We start from the raw sequence: 23,296 nt of genomic DNA on the forward strand, positions 1-23,296 counted from the left end.
TTCTTCTTGGTGAACTTCGGCGAACACTTCTCGCGTCAGTGGTAGTGGTCAACGGCCCAAAATTCTACGTTTGACATCATCAATCTCATGATTCAACCTCACAAGGAACTCATACAACTTTTCTGTTGACACGCTAAAAGTGCAGCTCAAATCGAATAGCCCAAAGAATGAAGCCCAACTGGGCAATTCAGGATAAAGGCCCAAATAGGGTTATTAATGAATGCAGTGGAAGCCCACGAACGCGGTAACACCATCGCCCAAACTTGCAAGACGTCCAAGATCTGAGCGAATGAAGTGCCTTGCAGTCGCCTAGAGTTATGACCCTGTTCTCGTCCAAACCTTCGAATCGCTCAGGATCTTAGCAAATATAAGATGTTATGGTTATCCAAAAGTACAGTTATCGAAGCAGTTATTGAGTAATCTTATCACGTTCCACGATTCAAGGAGTTCAGTTGAAGATGGTTGAATGCCAAAGAGTAGTGGCAGCAGTTAGAGACGGCAGTTCCACGATAAGTTGGCTACCATGAAGAAAGTGGCAGTTATAAAGCAATTAAGCAGTTTCTAAGCGGTTGATCACGAAGAGATCATCAAGGGAATATAAAAGGAAGAAAAGACATAGAGCAAAAGCCCCCGAATCAAACACTCTCAAACAGAGAATATGTAATTTCAATTTCTTAGTTTAGACTTAAACATTTCTTTTCAGTACTCGTGTGCTTGCGCCCCTTAGAGGCATTCTGTTTAGTTCCAATTGTAAAGTCATCGCCAATAAAACACATTTTTTTGGGACTTTGTCTCAAGAGGTTTGTTCATTACACAATCGTCAGATCCCTTTTTAATTGTTAGTGACTACCCGCGCGAAACAATTTGGCATGCCAAGTGGGACCTTGGTGTTTGGTGTTGAAGATACAAAAGGTGAAACAATATGCCTCAGAAATTCGATAAGGAAGCAGCAAGTCAGGGAGGAGTCCAGTCTGTGATCGAGCGATATGAGGAGCAGCATAGCTCCCCACAAATAGATGGACAGAATCAGAGCAATCATAGTCGTTACGAACCAATGACAGAGTTGAGTCCTCGAACCATGCGTACATTACTTGGAGAACTCACACAAGATGTCGTTGAACAAATAAATTTACGAAATATTCATAATATGGAAAGACTTACCCAGAATAGGAATGCACATTATGACAACATGGCCAAACAACTGAATACTTTGAACGAAATAATGAATAAGTTAGTATGCCAAATTTGTCAGCCAGTTGTGCCTCTTGCAAACCACTTTCAAACTAGGACAATTGTGAGACATAATCCCCCAGTCCTAAGTTTAAATCAAGGGGTAAAATCACCTTTTGATCCCTCTACTTCAAACCAGGGGGGTGGTGTAATACCAAATCAGAATAGTGGCAATGGTACATCTAACGTGGGGGGTAACTTAAACGTAAGAGATAATGTCCTAAATAATGGACAGAATACCCCATGTGTTAATGATGGAATAAATGTTCAGGCTAATGGTAACAATGACCCAAATCATGGCAACTTTGTTGCCAACCAAGGACCAAACATCAGGTCTCAAGCAAATCAACCGGTCAACCAACCTGTAGGAATTCCATATGACCCCAATGTCATGTTGAGGAATGAGATTATGGAAATAGTGCACGACCAGATGGCTTTTGGGGTACGTCCTGTCATTAGGCCGCCTTAAACAAAGTCATATTCTGATTGAGTAGACCAAACATATCCATGGCCTAGAGGGTATAAAGTGCCAGAATTCTCATTGTTTACCAGTTTAGGAAAGGTGTTTACTCTAGAACACATAGGCGATTCACATTGCAAAGTGGTGACGTAATTGATTACCATAAAATGAGACTATTCCCTAGTTCATTAACAGGAGTAGCCTTCTCCTGGTTCATCAATTCGCCAGCAAACTCTGTCCAAACATGGCAACAATTGGAGCAATTGTTCCACGCTCAGTTTTATAAGACTGAGTCTGAAGTTACTTTGACCGATTTGGCGAATCTACATCAAATGCCAAACGAATGGGCAGAATGTTTCCTTCAAAGGTTCAAGACGGCAAGAAGTAAATATTTTGTACCTTTGCCCGAAAAGGAGTTTGTCAAAATCGCTCAAGGTTGCTTAAACTTTGATTTGAAAAAGAAATTTCAAGACAAGAAATTTCCTGATCTTTTCCAATTGAGCGCGAACATGATTAGGTATGAACGATTAATAAGAGAAGAAGAGCAAATGAAAAATTCTAGTAAGGGGATTTATTATAGAGACCCAAATTTTGATGTTCATACCATTAATGACGAGTATTACGATCAAACCGAAATGTGTTTGGCCGAATTAGTTAAAGGAGACACGTATACTTGTCCTATAATGGCTAAGCCTAGACCGTCGGGCAAGGATGAGCCTATAAAAGATGAAAACATAAAGGCTAGAACGTTCTCGTTCGATGTAACCAAAGCTGACATTATATTTGATAAATTATATAGGGATAAGCAGATAAAGTTGAGCGATAAGCATAAATTGCCAAACCCTGAACAAGTTAAGGGTAAAAAATATTGTAAGTGGCATAATGCATGGTCACATTTGACTAACAACTGTTTGGTTTTTCATCATGTGTTACAGGATGCCATTGAATCAGGACGAATTACGTTCGAGGATAAGAGGAAGATGGCAGTGGATGAAAATCCTTTTCCACAGCCACTTGGAGTGAACATGGTAACGTCTGGTTTCAAAAACAAGTTGCCAAAATCCAAGTTGTTTATAGATGATAGAGAAGAAGACCCTGGACCACATCCCAGTGTCTTTGAACGTATCAAAGGGAAGGAGCCCAAAAAGGACGAAGACGTCCTATGTGCAAGATGCAAAAAAGAAGTGAGTCCAAATGCAGAGAAACCAGGGATATGGCAGCTTTACCATTGCCCTAGTTTTTTCCCAAACTCTCAGCCTGGTAGAGGGCAGGGTACATCGTTCTATAAGGGATCGCCTTTTGAGAGGTAGTTCAGGCCAGTAAATAATGGGAGAACATTCAAACCGCAACCTCGCCAACCAAATGTATGGCATTCGTCCCAGTATAAGGTTTGAAGGGCGATACCATTCAACGAGATGACTAGAACTCAACAAAGGCGTTTTCAATGGAACTATGGGCGAATGATGAGGCAACAACAGGGAGTGCTACGTCCTAAGGCACCTAGACTACTCGAGGCAGCCAATCAAAATGTTCTCAAAGACAGTTAAGAGACTGGTACAGGCGAACCTATGGAAGAATTGCCAGAGACTTCTTCTAGGATGTCCAAGTTTGAGCAAGATAGAAGGGATGGAGAAGATCCAGATCAGCCCCTTATTATTCAGTTTGGTACATTACCTCCTGTCGTGGCTAATAACTATTTACTAGCCAATGAGTTCAAGAATAAAGAGAAAGGAGAAGAAGAAAAGGAGGATAACGAAGATGAAGCATGCATGCTGGAATATGAAGAAGGTCAAACTTCTAGAGAGGCCTACAATGGTAAAGAAGATGATGGTATGATAGACATCGAAGAGGAAATCGATCTGGAAGCAGAAAGGAGAAGAAAAGTATCGTACAATACTCTGTTGAAGCAACTACATCGAGAGGGAGTTCGTGAAGTAGACTTATTGGGAGAACCATCTGGGCGTTCTTTCGATTATTACGTGCTGTACGGGACGCCCAAAAGGAAGAAGAGAGTGCAGTATGGATCACCTCCAAGAATAATGCCTCCTCCCATAGGTTGGGTAACTGAAGAAGAAGCATTAGAAAACAGTAAAAAGGAAATTTAGGAGACAGAGGCTCAGTGCGATATGCTGCACGTTGACTTATCACAAAAGGGTAACTCGACAGAGGACAAGCAGGAAGTGGAAATAGATACTGTCGAAAATGTTATTTTTAAGCGACTAGCCATGAAATTGACCAAACACTTGAGGCCATTGTACGTTAAAGCTCTAGTTAACGACATACGTGTGGCAAAAGTGCTTGTTGATAATGGAGCAGCTATAAATACCATTACATCTAGGATGATGAGGAAATTCGCAAAGACAGAAGGTGATATGATCCCAACGGAAGTCGTCCTGACAAGTTTCAATGGAGGAGCAATTTCAGCTAAAGGGGTTATGCCATTGGACATAACTATAGGAACAACTACTAGGACCATTGTCTTTTTTGTAATTGATGGTCCCACTAGGTACAATGTGTTATTAGGAAGAGATTGGATACACGAAAGTCGCTCTATACCCTCATCGCTCCATCAATGCCTAGTTTTTTGGAATGACAAGGGCGAAGTAGAGGTGGTGCAGGCCAATCATAAACCTTTTATCGCAGAAGCAAACTCAGTGGAAAGGTTCATGTACGAAGGAAATTATGGACCTATCAGAATATTCCAAGATGGAGAAGAAACTTAGATTGTCGCGCAGAGTGGAGCCATTTTCGGTAGATGCACTCACTGAAATGTTCAGTCAAATAAGGCCAAACATAGTGGCCCTAGAGAAGCCAGTAATTGGCAAAAGAATAATCAAGGAGTTTTGAATGAGTTTTAAGTAACAAAGGTAAATGGTCGATATTCAGGCCTTCAAAGCCAAATTAATGGCTTTTAATAAAGAACATAAGGACAAGGCAAATGAAGAAGAAGCTTGGAAGTATTAAGAGACAAATTGACAGTATTCGAGTTGGAACAAAGTGTTGGCCAAGAAGTCAATAAGGTGGATTGTTTAGAAGAAAAAGTGCCTACGAGGGAACTGGACGACGAAGTGATAAGGATCGCCAAGCCTGAATACGCTCAAGCACAAGACCCCCTGATTAAAGTGAATATTGGTAATGAAGGAGAAGATCGCCTAACGTTCATCAGCCAAATGCTTGATCAAGAGGTTAGTGATAAATTAATCGCTTTATTGAAGGAGTACAAAAATTGTTTTGCTTGGGAATATGAATATATGCCTGGTTTAGATAGAGATTTGGTGGAACATAGATTATCAATCGAGCCTAATTTTAAACCTCATAGGCAATCTCTTAGGCGTTTCGCTCCTAATGTACTCCCTGAAATTAAGGAAGAGATAGAGCAATTATTAAAAGCAGGCTTTATTAGAACGGCCAGATATGTTGAATGGTTGTCCAATATCGTGCCGGTATTAAAAAAGAATGGTAAACTAAGGGTGTGCATAAACTTTAGGAATCTAAACATAGCCATACCTAAAGATGAATATCCAATGCCCACGGTAGATTCTTTAGTAGACTTGACTGTCGGACATGTAATGTATTTCTTCATGGATGGGTATTCAGGATACAATCAAATTTATATAGCTGAGGAAGATATACACAAAACTGCCTTTAGATACCCTGGGTCTCTAAGATGTTTTGAATGGGTAGTTATGTCTTTCGGCCTGAAAAATGCAGGAGCAACTTATCAAAGGGCAATGAATTTGATTTTTCATGATATGATAGGCAAGTTTGTTGAAGTGTATGTAGATGATATAGTGGTCAAATCCATTAAAGAAGAGGACCATTTTGAACAATTAAGATGTTCATTTGAGCGAATGAAGCAATATAAACTAAAGTTGAATCCCTTGAAATGTGTATTTGGTGTTAATGCAGGGAATTTTTTTGGCTTCTTAGTACACAAAAGGGGGATTGAACTTGATAAAAATAAAGCGAAGGCCATTCTGGAGGCCAAACCACCTAGCAACAAAAAAGAATTGCAAAGGTTTCTAAACCAAGTAAACTTTTTAAGGCGCTTTATTTTTAACTGTGCAGGTGAATTAAATCTTTTTCGCCGTTTTTAAAGTTGAAAAATCGAGACGAATTCGTCTGGAAAGAAGAGCATCAAAAAACTTTTGAAAGTCTAAAGACATATTTATTAAATCTACCAGTGTTGGTGTCACCAATCCAAGGACGTTTAATGAAAGTGTGTATCGGCTAAAAAAGAATCAATAGCTGGAATAGTCGCACAGAAAGACCAATTTGGTGAAGAAAGGGTGATCTACTACTTGAGTAGACGATTAACAAAATGTGAATGTAATTATTCTGCCATTGAAAAATTATGTCTTGCATTATATTTCACATGTACAAAATTAAGGGATTATTTACGACCCGTAATCATTTATTTAATTTTTAAAGTAAATTTGGTTAAGTGTATGTTCTCTCGCCCTATTTTGCACCAAAGGTTAGGCCTTTGGACATTAGCTTTATTAGAATTCGAACATACCCCAAAAGGCAGTCAAAAATAAGGCTTTGGCTAACTTTCTGGCCGATCATCCATGCCTTGATATGCTTGAAAAAATTGAGTTAGAGATCAATTCATTCGAATTAAAACCTTGGGTTTTATATTTCGATGGATCGAAAACCTCTAAAGGTGCATGAGTAGGAGTAGCATTGATAAATCTTTTAGGGATTTGTTACAAGTTCGCATTCACTTTGAACAGGATGTGCACCAACAATCAGGCCGAACACGAAGCCTTAATCATGGATCTAGAATTAATGATAGATATGGGGGTAAAGAATGTGATCGTTAGAGGTGATTCTCAATTGGTAATTCACCAATTGATTGGTGATTTTAAATGCCAAAGTGATTCCATTATAAGTCAGTATGAAATCGCCCAAGAGTTGTTGGAAGAATTCGACCAAATAGAGTTTCAATGTGTTAATAGGATATATAATGATGTGGCAAACGAATTGGCCCAGATGGCCTCAGGGTACTAAAAGGTTTTAAATTGGAAGTCTACTTGTGAGTATGGAACAATATTGCCCGTGATCCAAAGGAGGGCGAGAACGATTGAAATTCATTGCATACAAGATAGAGATACAATAGATTGGACGACAAAGATTAAAAGGTTCCTTAAAGAACCTAATAAAGGAGATATTTGAAAAATGAAGTTGCGTTTGCTAAACTATACACTGATAGATGAAGAGTTGTTTAAGAAACGCTCTGATGGTATATTGCTAAAATGTATAAGTTTGCAAGAAGTCAGGACGATCATGGCTGAAGTGCATGAAGGAATATGTGGAGCTCATCAAGCAGGACAATGGATAAGATGGTTAATTATTAGGAATGGATATTTTTGGCCTAAGATGGGAGAATCATGTGTTCAATGTGCGAAGAGTTGTTTGGCATGCCAAAAGCATGGTCCAATACAAAGGGCGCCAACAAAAGAAATGACATCTATTATCAAACGCTGGCCGTTCAAAGGTTGGGCGATAGATCTGACAGAGAAGATTTATCCCCCATCGTCCAAGCAACATACCTTTGTTATAGTTGCAACTGATTTTTTCACTAAGTTGGTAGAAGCGATACCTTTAAAGGAGATCACCCAGAAGAGTGTCATAGAATTTATCTGTGATCATATCATTTATAGATTTGGAATTCCACAAAACTTGATGGTGGATCACGGAACATCTTTAAATGGGGATCAAGTGAATAAATTCTTGAGCGAGTTTGGAGTTAAATTAGTGAACTCCACACCATATTACGCTCAATCCAACGGACGGGCATAATCTTCTAATAAGATTCTAAGAAATATCATAAGGAAAATGATAGATGAAAATGCCAAAAATTGGCACAAATGTCTGGACAAGGCCTTATGGGCTTATAGAACGTCGCCTCGGTCAAGTACCAAAATCACTCATTTCCAACTTACTTATGGACAGGAGGCCGTTTTGCCTATGAAAATTAACGTGCAATCGATCAGAGTGTGTTTGCAACATAAGTTAAGTGATGATGAGTATACCGAATCACTAGTTCAAAACTTATTGGAGTTGGACGAATTAAAATTGGACGTCCTAGATAGATTGCAAGTTCAAAAACGAAGAATGGCTAAGTTCTATAATAAAAAATTTATAGCCAAGTCGTTCAGCCTGGGCGAATTGGTTTGGAAAACAATACTCCCTTTGGATAGCAAGGATCCAAAGTATGGCAAGTGGTCGTCAAATTGGGAAGGGCCGTATAAAGTAAATAGTGTGTTGCCTAATGGGGCCTATCATTTGGAAAATTTAGATGGCATCAAGCACATGAGATTCATTAATGGCAAATATTTGAAAAAATATGTTCCTTATGGGAAAGTGAACAAATAAAAGTGTAATCAAATCGCGTTGAACGATCGTAAATAAAAAAGGGCCAGAGCGAAATACGCTCAAATAAATTCCTTTGTTATCAAACGTTCGGTACAAAGTTGCAAAATACAAAATACTAAATGCTCTATAAGTTACAATTGAGAGCAAACTAATCTCTAGGTCGATCGCCAAGTAAGAGGGTGAATTGGCCTTGATTGCTATCCTGATCGCACTGTTGCAAAGGCAAGCAGAGAGGCCAAGAAACACTCTCAGCAAGCAGAAGGGAAGAAGAAGCACCCTCACATCGCCTTCCTAGATGCATCACTGCAATAACGGGCAAGAAGGCTGAGAAGCACTCTCAGCAAGCAAGGTGGCTTGAAGGCATCCTCAAAAATTGTCTTCCATCATCGAACTCCTTGTAAGGAACATGGAGACGATGAGAAGAACTTCGCTGGCCAAAGAATATTTCCTATATCTCCCATACCAAAGGTGACATTAAAAAAGATGGCAAAATTGGTGGATCAAATGATCCATTTCCATGGAAGACGAAGGTTTTGGATCGATTGTCAAAATGTCAAACAATGACAGCAAATTGGTTTTGAAGAAGAGAATGGAAATGAAAATGACAAGTGTAGAATATAAGTATATTTATAAGGGCGTGAAGGTGAAGAGACAGAATATGAACAGTAACATTCGTGCCTAGTAACTGGAATCAAATGGTCCGAAGTCTTGGGAAAAGAGACAGAAATACCAAGAGAAAATGTATGTGAATCTTAGCATAAAGCAGTTAAATGCTTGTGGGGTTGACGATTAAAGAAAATGTCAATAAATACACAAGAAGACAAATTAATCGTTCATTAATGATAATGGCTGCTGGTACGTTCAGAATTACCAATAGATATCAGTACGAGGTTACAAGAGGAAAGTTAATACGAAGTTACAAAAAGAAAAGTTAAGACATTATATGTCTTAATTACAATTCGCCCCAAACCGAACAAATCCTTTCCCTAAGTCTCCCCCAATCCTCGCTCTGCCGAGAAGAAGTGATATCCAATTCAGCTACAAAATCATCAACTTCCAGCTTCTTGTACTGTTCGACCGAAGACTTGGTTCGCTCAACTCCTTGGGAGACATTACGCTTTTTAGCAGTCATTCTCGCCTTGCAGTCGTCCATCCTTGCTTGAAGCTCCTTCATCTGTGCCAAACTGGTCATCAAAGAGTCTTCAATCATAACTTCGGAAGAGATTTCTTTCAATTCGTCCTCAACTTTGTTGATCTCTAGAAGCAAAGACTCTCTTTCAGATACAACGCGAAGATATTGAGTACTCTTGGCCTTCAGTTCAACATTTTTGGCCAGCAAGGAGAGAATCTCGGAATGGACAACTTTCAATGTCGCTTTAAAATCAGCAGAAAGATTGAGCGACGGAAGTGTCAGTGCTTGCGCCAACTTCGCACTCAAATGCTCAAACTTATCCTTATGTTTGGCAGCACTAGCCTGACCGATGTTTATATCAATAAAGGACACATACTCAAATATCGACTGCTTGAGGAACTTCATATCTTCCTCTGAAGAAGCAGAAGGACGACCGGTTGAAATAGGGCGAGACGTCTTGACTTGCCCCCATGAAGTGAACAAGTCCTGGATGGAACGCACAATCTTATCGGCATCCTGTAAAGAAAATTACCAACATTGAAGGTTTTCACTACAATAAACAAAGTGAAAGTAAAAGTGAAGCAAAGATTATCTCATCAGCAATCTTGGGAGGTGGCATATCCCCAGCCAAATCTACCACCTGGGGCTCCACCACTTGTGAGGACTTTCCTTTGTCTGGGCGAGAAGACTTTGCCACAACGGGCAAACCCATGGGAGCATCTGCAGAACTCAAAAAGCAACAAATCAAAAACCAATAACACAAGTAAAGGTAAAACATCAAAAAATGTATGACCTTCTGGTTCGACGTTTGGGGGGTTGACACCCTGGGAAGAAGGTGGCTCATCCATTGGTTGTGATGAGGATTTTGGAACTGAAGGTTTCTCTTTAAGCGTAGTCCCTTCATCAGCTGGTTTGGATGAAGTAGCCTCAGCAAAGGATGATGGAGCAGGAGCTGCCAACACCAAAGTCTTCAAAGGAAAGGCTGAACTTTTCTGAGAGATCCAAATAAACCATCAGCACATAGAAAAGTTTCAAGTATAAAAAGGTATGCTTGTGAGTAAACTAATTTAATTACCTTTCTCCTGACGATGAGAGGAGTGTCATCATCATCATCCTCCAAAATGGGAGATGCTGAGGCTGGCCGTTTGCGACTTGGGGCACTCTTAGCTGCAGTGGGCTTAGCAAGAAGAGAAGTAGATGGACGAACAGACTGTTTAGCACGAGCAGGGAAGGAAGGACTCCTAATGGACACAGGGGTAACCAAAACAGGAGAAGTGGGAGAAATGTTTGGCTAATCCAGTGAATGAAAAGCACGATTGGCATCAGTTGCAAATAATCTGCGCTTCACTGATGGCCAGAGTTGTTCAAAAAGGGGATGGATGGCACAGTTAGGATTGAAGGGGGCTAATGAAAAGTTACTCGTCAAAAGAATATTGCGAGCATCTATAGCTTCTGCCCTTGCCTTATTAATGATGTGGAAGTGATCTATCAAATTTCTTGAATAATAAGGGAGAACAGGCCAAGTTTGGCCAAAACCAAGTTGACGAGCAAAAAATTAGGGAGCATATATTTCAACCCCAGCTTTGGCATTGGTTCCAGTCAAAATATCATGGAACAACTCCCTCCCGGTCAAAAACTGAACCCAAACGAGCAAAGATGTGCTCGCACTATCCAGGGTGGATGGGAGTTGCACATAATCTGGAGTTAAAGGGGGAGAAAAAGAAAAGAAAGAAGGAATTGAATTCAAAGTATAAAAAAAATGAAAAGATGTCCCTTCTGGACATATTTACAGGGCTTAGTGGATCAATAGCTAGCTCGTAGCAGCTAGCTGAATGAAGGGACAAGGATAGAGTACCAAATGATGGAAAATAGGCTCTCAACTACATTTGAGTGAATCAAAGAGACCCACTGCCATTGGGAGATGTACCATTCTTCAATTGGAATTGAAGAGAAGTCATGTCTCTATAGAGGGCAGCCAAAAAGAAAGAACATAAATTCAGAGGCCTACCACGTGCCAATTCGTGCGCTATGGGTAAATAGCTCATAGAAGGCTTCATGCTTGGCACATATAGAATATATTTATAAAGCCAAATTTGAAGAAATGCCACACGCTCAGCATGAGAAGGCTCAGCGCTCGAGTGATTATAATAACATTGCAGGCTTGAATAGGACTCGGTGAGTTTTCTGTCAAATTTTGGGGCGACACCAGAAATCAAAATACCAGGAAAAATGATATCGCCCAAAGGTGGAAGATTTACTAGGGCCCCAACATCCCTTAAAGTAATGGACATGGGACCAAGAGGGAAAACAAAAGTATTATATTCAGAGGACCAAAAATTTAAAGCAACAGGGAAAAGCGCTGGATCAAAAATAGGGGGTTGAAGAGAGAAATCTAACAAATCAGAAATCCTAGCACTATCAAAAATTACCTTGGTAGGACCATGGCCCACAAGGTGAGTATGCCATCTACGAAAAATAACATCAGATTTAGGCCAAGTGCGAATACCTCTTTCGCGAAGCGGCCTCAGTGGCAAAGAGTTCAGAAACAGAGGACCTTGAGTACAAGGGAACAGCTGGCCCACCACCAGTTGTTCGATGACCTCGGCATTGTTGAATGAAGGACCTAGATAGAACTCATTGAGTTCAACATTAGTTGGTGCAAGGAAGTTCGGAGTTATATATGGCCGAGTGAGGATTTTCTGGAAGTCTTCGAAACTGAAAGAGTCACCAGATTGGGTTTGTGAAGCAGCCATTGGGAACAAAATAAAGTTTTGTGGAAGTTTGCTTGAGAAACGTAGTAGAGAAGCAAGAAGATGAACAGTAATATTGAGAGAGAGAAGTGCGAAACAATGAGGCGTGATTTAGTGGTGCGATGAAACGGCGTGTATTTGGGGGTTATAAGGGTTTGCAACGTCGCGCCTTTTCAGGCTATGGAAGAAAATAATGATTGAAATTCTTGGGAATTTCAAATGTTGCTGGGAAACACAAAGTGAATATGGCAAAATTAATAATTGGTATTAATTCTGCCATATTGGGGGGTAATTGTTGACACGCTAAAAGTGCAGCCCAAATCGAATAGTCCAAAGAATAAAGCCCAACTGGGCAATTCAGGATAAAGGCCCAAATAGGGTTATTAATGAATGTAGTGGAAGCCCAAGAACGCGGTAACACCATCGCCCAAACTTGTAAGACGCCCAAGATATGAGCAAATGAAGTGTCTTGCAGTCGCCCAGAGTTATGACCCTGTTTTTGTCCAAACCTTCGAATCGCTCAGGATCTTAGCAAATATAAGATGTTATGGTTATCCAAAAGTGCAGTTATCGAAGCAGTTATTGAGTAATCTTATCACGTTCCACAATTCAAGGAGTTCAGTTGAAGACGGTTGAACGACAAAGAGTAGTGGCAGCAGTTAGAGACGGCAGTTCTACGATAAGTTGGTCACCATGAAGAAAGTGGGCAGTTATAAAGCAATTAAGCAGTTTCTAAGCGGTTGATCACGAAAAGATCATGAAGGGAATATAAAAGGAAGAAAAGACAGAGCAAAAGCCCCCAAATCAAACACTCTCAAATAAAAAATATGTAATTTCAATTTCTTAGTTTAGACTTAAACATTTCTTTTCAATACTCGTGTACTTGCGCCCCTTGGAGGCATTATGTTTAGTTCCAATTGTAAAATCATCGTCAATAAAACACCCCTTTTCGGGACTTTGCCTCAAAAGGTTTATTCCTTATACAATCGTCTGATCCCTTTTTAATTGTTAGCGACTACCCGCACAAAACACTTTCATTCTCCTGCTTCTTTCTATACAGAGTACAATCGTTTGGGCACTTCCACCCCTTGACATTGAGGTCCAATTCTTGTTAAAGAGCCACCATTTCCATGTAATAATCTGTCATGTCTCTCGATCCCAGACGGGTCTGCCATAATTGAGTCTTAAATATATTTGATGAATCTTCAGAATCAGAATAGGTTTCTTTCACTGAATCCCAAATGTCCTTTGCAGTAGAAAGAAAGAGATGAGTCTTCCCAATTGCCGACTTCATGGAATTCACCAACCAGGTGATCACCATTGAGTTTTTGGATTTCCACTTCTGCAGAAGAGTAGCATCATTTGGCCTATTGGTCTCGTCGGTAAGGTAGCCTAGATTTCCTTTTCCATCGATTGTTAGTTTTATGGATTGGGTCCATCCCCGAAAGTTTCTTCCGTTCAATTTCTCCACCATGAGTTGGAAGGAAGAATTCTCGAGTCCATTGGGGCCAATTGAATGACTGGTTTCCGCTTCGAAATGGGATGTTTCTGAGGTTGTTGACTCCCTGCTGTTGGTTGGGAATTCAGCCATTGATTTGCTAGGTTATAGAAACCACAGCTCTAATACCATGAAATCGAAATTAGAAAAATCGTCCTGTATTTCTCAATGAAAAAATTACTCCTATTACATCCAATTTATACTATACACGATGAAGAAGAAAAGGAAAAGTAATCTATTAAGTTAGGAAATAAATAAACCTACCAAACACAATCTCTAACTGATTATAATTTCCATTCCTGGCTTCTTTCCATCCTCGGTTTCCTACAAAACTCTTGTTCAACCAATGACCTGATGACCCAGTGCCTAGGCCGGATCGGGCTTGATAACTATTTTTGTTAACTTTTTCAAGACTAAGTTGAAAAACATTTACAACAACTCGCTCTGCAAAAGAGTTTCAAAAATGTTTTTAAAGTTTTGTGAGGGTTTAAAATTTCTTACCCACACCATCCTCCGTAACAAGCAACAGAAAGACACTACCACACTACGCCACGCGTCTCTAACATATCAGCGTTAGGATGACAATATCTCAAGCTGTACGATGTTCTAATGTATTACCTTACTTCCTTTCTAAGATTTGTAAAGTAAATAAAATTAATAATTGCTCCACAATTTCTGTAGTTAACCACTTCATTTATAATTATCCCTGTAACATAAGTCTATACATTGTCTTTCATAGTGTGCATCTTGAACTCTCACCATTAAATTTTTTGATACTCCTTGCTAATGTTGTATTGCCTTGAGAAAGCATTAGCACCTCACTATCTTTCTTTATGTTGTTCGTTGGAATCTGGACCTACATGATCTTTATCTTTATCTAGTAAGCAACATCTTCCATGCTGCAATCTAGGAAAGCTCTGCTTTTTCTTGGGTCTGATCTAGTTTCTACTTCCGTGCTCTGATTGAAATCGTACCTCTTGGAACCCCCACGCCCTCCCCTAATATATTTCCTGTTATTTTCTTTTGGAGCGCCCTCTTGGCAGGGCAAACTCACAAAATACTAACTTGCAAGCTAGTAACCGGTAAACAGTTTGGAAGCAGCAAACTTCCAGTTTGGATGACCATCCTCCTAAATTTGTGGTATTGACCTTTTTTCGTCAAGTTCTTTAGAGAATACATGTTGGATGATGTTTTCATTAGAATCATGCATTTATGCATATGCATGTATCATAGGCATATCAAACATATATGCCCTTGGCTGGATCTGTGAGTGTGAAGCAAATGTGTCACAGTTAGAATATTCAGAAAATTTGAATCCAAAAATCCATGGTAACCGATGAATCAGCTGAGGATATGATCAAGAAACATCACAGATTTACCAGTGCTGTCTAAAATTACTAGTCATCCTTGAATTAAAATATAACGAGATATGGGGCTGACTATAATCAGTCTTGTGACCATTTATAGTTTGTCAACTATTACAAGGTACACATTCACTTAAAATTAGTCAGTCTCTCTCTTTCAAGGTTTTTAATGCTGTCCTCTAGTTTTCTAGTACTAGCAAATGGATTATCATCTGATATTTTGTTTGATATTTTATTTCTGGAAGTTGTAATGTTCTTGCCTTGAATTGCTTAATCCATTTATTATGAGGATTAATCTTGTTGTACATTACATTTTACATAAGGGTGTCCATTACACCCGGCACCTCGGCATTGGTCGAGACGCCTGTGGGCTGTGCGTGGCAGGTGCCTCCATTATGGACACCCTTATATACAATGTGATTACATGTAGCATCTTCTTTATTATGATTCTATTCTTTAGATGGAAAGGAAACACTATATTTCTTAAATACTAGGCCTTCATATTGCTGGATTTCTAACAAGTTCAATCGTGCTTCCTCTTCCCTTTCAGTTGAAGAGATTAGAGCTTAAGCTAAAGCAGTTTGCAGAAATCGAGACCTTATTGATGAGAGAATGCGAACAGATGGAAAGAAACCGGCAGAGATTGGCTACAGAACGAGGCCTCATGATGTCAGCACAGTTTGGATCTGCTGGAGGATCTCGAGCAATGGGCCCACCCGGCGTTGGTTCAGCCATTGTAAATAATAGCTCGGGAAATAGGCAGCACGTTATTTTAGGCTCACAACCACCTTCTGTTTCTGGATATGGCCATAACCAACCTGGCCATCCCCATATGTCCCTTATGCAACAAGGGATGTATGATCTTGGGCCCCGACTGCCACTTACAGCTATACACCCATCCTCTTCTACCCCGAGTACACTGTTTAACTCTGGAAATTCCCTGCCTTCTCTCAGTCATCCGATGCTTAGACCTTTACCCTGGACTAAAACTGGGTTAGGTTAAAATGGAAGCAAGTGGGTCATCGGGATACTCTGGGATTAATTCGTCTATTCTCTTGCTTTTTGCATTAAAAAGAGATAAAGAGGACTATTTAAAATGGATTGGAGTTGTTGACGCTGGGCTTTATGAGCTTGGAAGCAAGGCTTAGGTCCGACCCAAAGTGAGATTGGTTAATCCAATTGGTTGCCGGTGCAGCCATGTTTTTTGTTATAAACTTGAATTTCTACATCCAAGTTCACCGTAATCCATCCCTAATCAGATTTAGGAATTTGTCAAGTAGGATCTATGAATCTTCCGTACTCTTGAGCCGTACAGATAATGGAGATTTTACAGAAAACAGTATTGTGAAATGGATTTTGTTGAAATCTTTACTCGATATGGAGAATTGAGACAGTTTGAATCAATGAGAAAGCTAACAATTTGTTTCCATCCTGTGTTTTTTCTGGTTGACATGACCTGATTATTGAATTTCTATAAAGATGCAGCACCCATTTTCAAGTTTAGCAAATTTAGGCAATGCTCGACTTAAAAAAGAGCTAGCCTGTCATGCTATTTGAGGTGTAAAGCAAGTTGGGCTGTCTAATTTGGCATGGATTCAGTTGGTTTGCACTCAAAAGTTTAATGGATCTAGATGGGCCAATCCAAAACTTGATCCAGCCTGATGGCGCAGCTGACTGGAGTCTGGAAATTTGCTATGGTTATCTCATTGCATAATCCTACCTTTGAAACCAAGAGAATTTTACTTTATTTTATTTATTATTTTTTAAAATTCTTGTGAAAGATAAATGCAAGTGACAATAATGCTAAAATCGGGTGATCTAATCGAGATTCCAGTTGAAGTTGAGTGATCAAAAATGAAATTAACCCAATATAAACGCTAAAAATTTGCACTTCAATTCAGAAGGTTTTGCAATTTATTCTTTTTAATGTTTACAAATGTGATGATATTTATGAAGTAACAAAAGAAGAAATTTGAGTATCACCAAGTCAGGAGACCAACGGTAGGTGAGCCCCAATTTAATGCTATTTTCAGTCGCATATTGTCGTAGTTGTTTTATATGACATACATGTGATGATTAGTATTTTGGTACATTAATGTGGTAGGTTTTTATGTTTTATGTTTTTTTTTAATGCAATAAATTACTAACCTCCACATACTCCACATGTATACCATATATAGAGATGGCAATTTACCATGTCCCGTCCCGGCCCGACGGGGCCCTGCCCCGAATGGGGGAAAAAAACCCTGCTCCCCGCCCCGCCCCGTGTATATTTAAAAAAAAAATAATATATATATATATATATCTTTTTTTTTGGGTATTAATTTTTCGAGTGTTTCTTTGAATATTGATGTTAATTTGAGCATTATTTGTTTTGAATTTTTAAATTTTGAATTTGTATTTTATAATTTAATATATAACTCTAAATTTTGAAAATGTGAAAAAAAAAATTAAATTAAATTAAATGAGACAGTAAACGGGGCAAAAAATTACCCCGCGGGCGGGGTGGGGTTGGGGCGAGACGTGCCTCGTCCCGTTGCCATCACTAATCATATAAAGCAATTGTAGCAGTGAACGATTACAAATAGCATTATTCAATTGAACCCCATTATCTCAAAATATATATTTTTTTTCTCAAACTCATTTTTAACCACACATTCTTCCAATAAAATAATATGTGTAAACACAAATTTCTCATACTTCTAACCACACAAATCTTTAAAAAATTACTATTACAAAATTCATTATTTGTTAAAAATGGGGCTCAAATGGGGGCTGAAAACATTTGCTTAATACGAGTAAATTAACAATCACCGAGATCTAGAACATTATTTTCCTTCCATCATTTATGTACACTAGATGCATTATATCAACAAGAACCTGCAATGACGTTGGCTAAAGAACGAAAGCCGGCTTATAAAATCAAAGATCAAACAAAGGCTCCCCGAAACTCAACAAATGATCCCAAAAATGAAGCAAAGAACAAAATTTTCTCGAGTTGGAACTTCCAAATTTAGAGTAAAAGATGCACAACATATTATAAAGATGAATATCCAGTGTACTAAGGTATGACAGTATGTTATAACTACTTGAGCATACAACACTTCAAACCTCACTTTTCTTTTGCTTCTTTGATTTTCTTTTGTCAGAATGCTCCAAGGATCCAGTCGAGGTAACTGCACTATTTCCTCTTCCTGAATCTTGGGCAGACTGACCAATGGACTTACTCTGCTCATCAACACGTCCTCTCTTTGGAGGCTTTGGAGACTCCCCATGACCAGACATGGAACTCTTGTTTTTACTAGGCGCGGAGGAAACATAACCACTCATTATTTGAGAGCTTCTTTGCCGAGAACTTCGAGGAGTTGCAAAGTGACGACCCGACATTGTTGAAGTAGCTGCAGAAGACCTCTGAGACATCTCTTTCAAGTTACTGTTATTGTGCTTTTGGAGTTCACCAGGTTCAGGGTAATGGATAAGAGATACACGCCTTGAGATCTTCCCAGCTGAAATAAAATGCATCAATGGAAAATGAAACCAAATTTACAGTGTACATTTCACCACAACATTAAGGAGAACTTTATAAGTAAGATCAAATGCAAAAGAGTAACTGTAAAGGAGACAAATCAGTAACTTCTGCGCTACTCCAACACAGAGGGACAATAAATGAGAGAATTGTCTATGATTTTCACTCGTGAGTCCAAAGTCCACTCTCTCTTGTGAAAAAAATAACTTCAGAAATTAGAAACACAATGAATGGCAAATTTGTATTGGATGTTGCACAAAGGGTTCAAAATGCCAGACAATCGCGTTCATTCGTGACATTATCAGGTTGAGCATCATGGACAAAAGACACAAGTAAAATTACACAACCTGCAGTCAATTTAATTATTTGGGTCATGTTATTGTGTACAAGACAACAGATTCAGTCGGAATGTTACATCTTTATTTTTTGCAATATAATTAGCACGCATATTTATTTGCTTCATTTAACAATCATAAGAACCAAAAATAAATGAACTTACAAGAAGTCTAGTCTGTTAAAATCACTTGTTATTAACACTTTGCAAACGACATTTGAATCACAGTTCGTGTATGTTGTGGCCATCCATGTGCTAGGTTATACGCCAGTTGCAATTTCTACTTTAGGATGTCATAATCATGGTCGGTAATGGTTCTAACAAGAACAAGAAAAGATAACTAAATGGATAAATCAAGTCAACTTGTTTACAAAATGAAAACAACTAGTTCTTAAAATTAAACTACTAACTTCACGTTGACTACAGATTCTAATTTTTTAAAATTGTCCACGGTTTAGTGCAGACACACAATGCAGAGAATCGTTCTCAGGTATTTGCAGAAAACTAGGCATCGGCTGCCCTAACTCATGTTCATATTAAAATGATGGGTAAGGCTATTAAAGAAACGTAGAAGGTTGATAAGGGCAGTAAAACTTCAAATTTATGAAATATATCAATGTTTATTACTTTCTTTTTTTTTGGCTAACTTCTGCATCTTAATTTATTTTATCAATTCATAACAACTTGATCATGCTGCCTTACATTTGTATCCGAAAAGAACTTTTACTGGTATGAGTAATGTCCAACTAGTAATTGCATATCCATAATCCTAATATATTAATAGCAAACATGACAATACTCATTATTACTATAATTAATCACATTAACAAAGCAACAATCCAAGAAATATACATAAAGTAAGACAAGAAAACTCAAAAATGAGTACCGATTTTTGACTCTGATGCCGAAGATAAGAAAACAGTTGCCTCAGGATCCTGGAATTTGAAACTAACCACTTCATATGATTTTCCTGTCACCACAAAACAATGCTAAAACAGTGAAGAAATAGCTAAACTGTATTGCACATAGGCAAATATGGCAACACTTAACCCAAATTACCAGAAGAACCTTCAAAACTGCCCAAATGTCCATCATGGTGAAGCTTCAATGACAGTTCTTGCCCGTCAAAATCAGAAGCCTGCATAAAGCCACAACAACAATCAATGATGAGGTCACTTAAAAAGAAAATTTGTTCAGTATAGTTGATTGAAGAAGCAAGATGAGTTTTGATGGAAAGAATGTCAAATACACGGAAATTCAGTTTTCGACCATTATAGGATGAAAATGCGAAAACATAGAAGAAAAATCTTAACATGTTTGTTTCCAGAAGAACAATATGATAAAACTGTACATAGAAGACCATGAAGGAAAAATTTTAGAAACTGGACATAAGTTTTTGATATTCGACTATATTTTACATTTTGTGGGTTCAAATATCACTTTGGTAAGAAATAAAGCAGTAGCCGATAGACACCTGTTAATATTTTTTATCCATCTCCTTGTTCTAGATAAACACAATCTTCCACCAGAGATGTTGATCATTTCATTTTGAAACAAGTTAAATTGAAAAAGAAAAAGTAAAAGTAAAATTTGATACAAGTAGATAATGAACATGATGTAGGTAAAATGATTTTTACATGATTAATGGGCCACTGAATGAGCCATAGCTCTGTTGAGTCCGTTAAATTGAGTTCAACAAGTGGATCTTTTTTGTCCTCCTCAAACTCAGGTGGTGGTTTGTAACGTGCTTCACTGGAAACATCCATAGTCTCCTTAAATTCAGCTACCAAGTGTATGCAACCCTATATTGCAATAAATCAAGCATTGCCAACTCAGTAAAAAAAAGGAAGGGGAACCAGACGTGTTGATTATTTTTTCATCATTTCATGTATATTAACAACAAAATCTTCTAAACAGTAAACAACTTCATTGCTCTAGGCGCAGAAAATATAACTTTTCAAGTCAAACTTTGAACACTCAGACAATCAATTAAATAAAAATATTCATTAAAAATTAAAAGTACAAGGATAATCTTGTTCCATAATATGCATACGCAGAAACACCATGTACATCTAACATTAAAATCGAGGGTAACTGTCAATTGATTGGGAAAAAAGAAAAATTCACGCACGCATTAAGATCAAATATATTAAAAGATTAAGTTCTATAGAATTACCTGATTAATTATTTGCTGAGAACATAAAGGGAAGTACCAGGAGAAGCGCGGCAGGCGTCTGGGTTTAGAAGAGAGTGCATAAAAGTGGTTCAGGGTTTTATTGAAGTTAAAAAGGAATAGCCCTAGTTCTCCAAAATAGCGCCTGACGCGTACATATCTATTTTTAGAGGGGTAAAATGGGTAATGAGCACTTAAGTTTAGTAAAAAATGTTTTTTTTGAAAGCATTTTAATTTTAAAAAAATATTACAAATCGTTCGTGTTACATTTACATCACAATTTACAAATTTATTTATCAACAGATAATATGACAAGTTTTGATTGAGTCAAAATCTCAATAACCAAATATAAAAAAATTTCACATCATTAACCCACATTACATAAGTAGAATTGTTTATGTGATGAAAAGATTTTGATAATTTTAATTCAATTTATCATCACTCATATCCCGTAAAAGAAATTGTAAATGGTGATGTACAATAAGCATCTTTCCTAAGAGAAGAGAAGAGAAGAAAAGATTTAAAAAAAAAAAAAAAAACCCTGTTATGAAAAGAGAGAAAAATAGAAGATAAAATAAAAGTTAATAGACTTATGTCTATTATAATGAGAACCAAAGATACATATTTATATAAAGTATAAGGGATACAATAGTAATAATTCTTAGGGTTACAGATGTATAATTGTCATTTACTAATAAACATACCATTTACAACACTCTCACTTGAATGATATATTATAAAATATCTACTTTGTTAAAACATTGTTTGATAAAAATTCAATAGGACAAAAAAATAAACGAAGGAAAAAGAGTACAATTATTTTGGAGTATTAAAAATAAATGTTGCCTCATTAAAATCTTGCTATAAAAATTCAGTAGGATAAAACTAAGTGAAAGAAAAAGAGTATGGATGCTCTCCTTAATGTTGATTACTGAAAGTCTTCGAGTCAACGATTTCAATCTTGTAAACCAATTTATTAAATATTGATGTTAGCAGTGCTTTTGTAAATAAATCAGTCACATTGTCACTTGAGTGGATTTGTTGATCATTGATGTCACCATTCTTCTGACACTCGTGTGTGAAAGAATTTTGGAGAAATATGTTTCATTTTGTCACCTTTGGTATATCCTCATTTGAGTTGTACAATACAAGCAGCATTGTCTTCATACAAAATTGATGTACTATCTTTTGTTAAAATTAATCCGTATGATGCTTAGATATAATGGGTTATGTTCCTTAACCATATACATTCTGTGTCTGATTCATGGATTGTAATAATTTCAGAATGATTTGAGGATATTGTAACTAAATTGCAAACAATTCATAGATGAGAGTACGACGAAATGAAGGTTGAAGAAGCCAAAGATTTAATTAAATGCAATTGGAAGATAAAGGAACAAGATTACAAAAGAAAACGATTGAAATGAAGCAAATCCAAAGTTTTGGGGACTAAAATGCAAATACTCAAAAGTTATGCCGAACCTCAGATGAAGATTCAAGAGTATTATGAGTCAATTGGGTGAGAAAAAAAGCCAAATGGATGATATATAGTTAAAGTGTTATCACAAATCAATTTCCTGCCAAAGAAGTTATGCTCCGAATTTTTAACATCAACTTGAGACCTATTTTTCGGATAGCAAACATTCGAATTAGAAAATATGTACCTTCGAAAGAATTGTATATCTTTGAATCAGCTTTTCAACACATTTTGAATCATCTCAATCGAACACGAAAGAGAAAGTATGACCAAAATACTGAAAGCGGCTTAGGGACAAACTAAAGCGAACTTGCGTGCGTTTGGGGCATTTCATGGTGCGTGCACGATACCCTTATTCTCCCAACCCGAGAGCCACTTGGCTCAATGGTGCGTGCGCAAGGTTATACCTGTACATGTACGCGGGCCAAATTCTCTGTGATGGGCCAATTTCCTTATTTCAATGAAATTTTACATGGAAACAATATTTTGACATCCTATATACACTTAAACACGTCCACAACATAGGAGACCTCCCTAAACCTAAAAATTCATAGATTCAACATATTTTGAAGGGAGGTTAAATCATCAACATTAAAGGAATTGTTCAAAATTCTTTATGATTATCCATTCAAAATCAAGATCTCATTTAAGAAAGTGGATTTCTCTACTTTCATCCATATTTTTTCGATTCGGGTGATTTTTTTCATTATTTTTGTATAATTTAATAATTAGAATGGTTGGCTAAATTTTTCATTGTATTGGATAAATGATGAACCCTATTATTTGTTTATGTTAATTCAAAACAATTAATTTAGTATTTAATGATTTTTCTTGATTGTTTTTACATTTTCATTGAGCTATTTGATTTTTTGATCACCTATTAGATGGCAAGGTGTTTGTTGTAGTGTAAGAATACTTAAAATAAGTCTAGAACGCGACAAAATCAACACATGAGTAATAGATATTAGAAA

The 23,296-nt window shown here is 37.6% G+C and overlaps 2 protein-coding genes across 3 annotated transcripts in view; one reads left to right on the top strand and one right to left on the bottom strand.

Moving 5' to 3' along the window:
- The window catches only part of LOC111402366 (SWI/SNF complex subunit SWI3C-like), a 33,456-nt gene extending 17,136 nt beyond the window's left edge, over positions 1 to 16,320 (top strand). For both annotated transcript variants that reach the window (XM_023030604.1, XM_023030607.1), the window contains one exon: positions 15,366 to 16,320. In XM_023030604.1, coding sequence (XP_022886372.1) covers positions 15,366 to 15,818 — 453 coding nt within the window. In that variant the 3' untranslated portion in view covers positions 15,819 to 16,320. The remainder of the gene's footprint in view (positions 1 to 15,365) is intronic.
- A 1,442-nt stretch (positions 16,321 to 17,762) lies between these two features.
- On the bottom strand, positions 17,763 to 21,981 carry LOC111400704 (mediator-associated protein 2-like). Its single transcript, XM_023028095.1, has 7 exons — positions 21,965 to 21,981; positions 21,695 to 21,808; positions 20,852 to 21,008; positions 20,313 to 20,477; positions 19,735 to 19,813; positions 19,562 to 19,645; positions 17,763 to 18,321 (listed from the first exon to the last, which is right to left on the bottom strand). Exons 1-7 carry the CDS (start codon positions 21,979 to 21,981, stop codon positions 17,921 to 17,923), a joined length of 1,017 nt encoding a protein of 338 aa, XP_022883863.1. The 3' UTR covers positions 17,763 to 17,920.
- Positions 21,982 to 23,296: the final 1,315 nt, after the last annotated feature.

Source organism: Olea europaea, chromosome 10, assembly GCF_002742605.1.
Source record: "Olea europaea var. sylvestris chromosome 10, O_europaea_v1, whole genome shotgun sequence".
In the NCBI taxonomy this organism is placed as follows: Eukaryota; Viridiplantae; Streptophyta; class Magnoliopsida; order Lamiales; family Oleaceae; genus Olea; species Olea europaea.

What these genes read in the sequence shown, in the direction of transcription:
- LOC111400704 (XM_023028095.1), bottom strand. An exon ending in CTCAGCAAATAATTAATCAG is followed by an intron (nt 20,478 to 20,851) that starts GTAATTCTATAG and finishes ATTGCAATATAG; the next exon opens with GGTTGCATACACTTGGTAGC. An exon ending in TTCAGTGGCCCATTAATCAT is followed by an intron (nt 19,814 to 20,312) that starts GTAAAAATCATT and finishes GGCTTTATGCAG; the next exon opens with GCTTCTGATTTTGACGGGCA.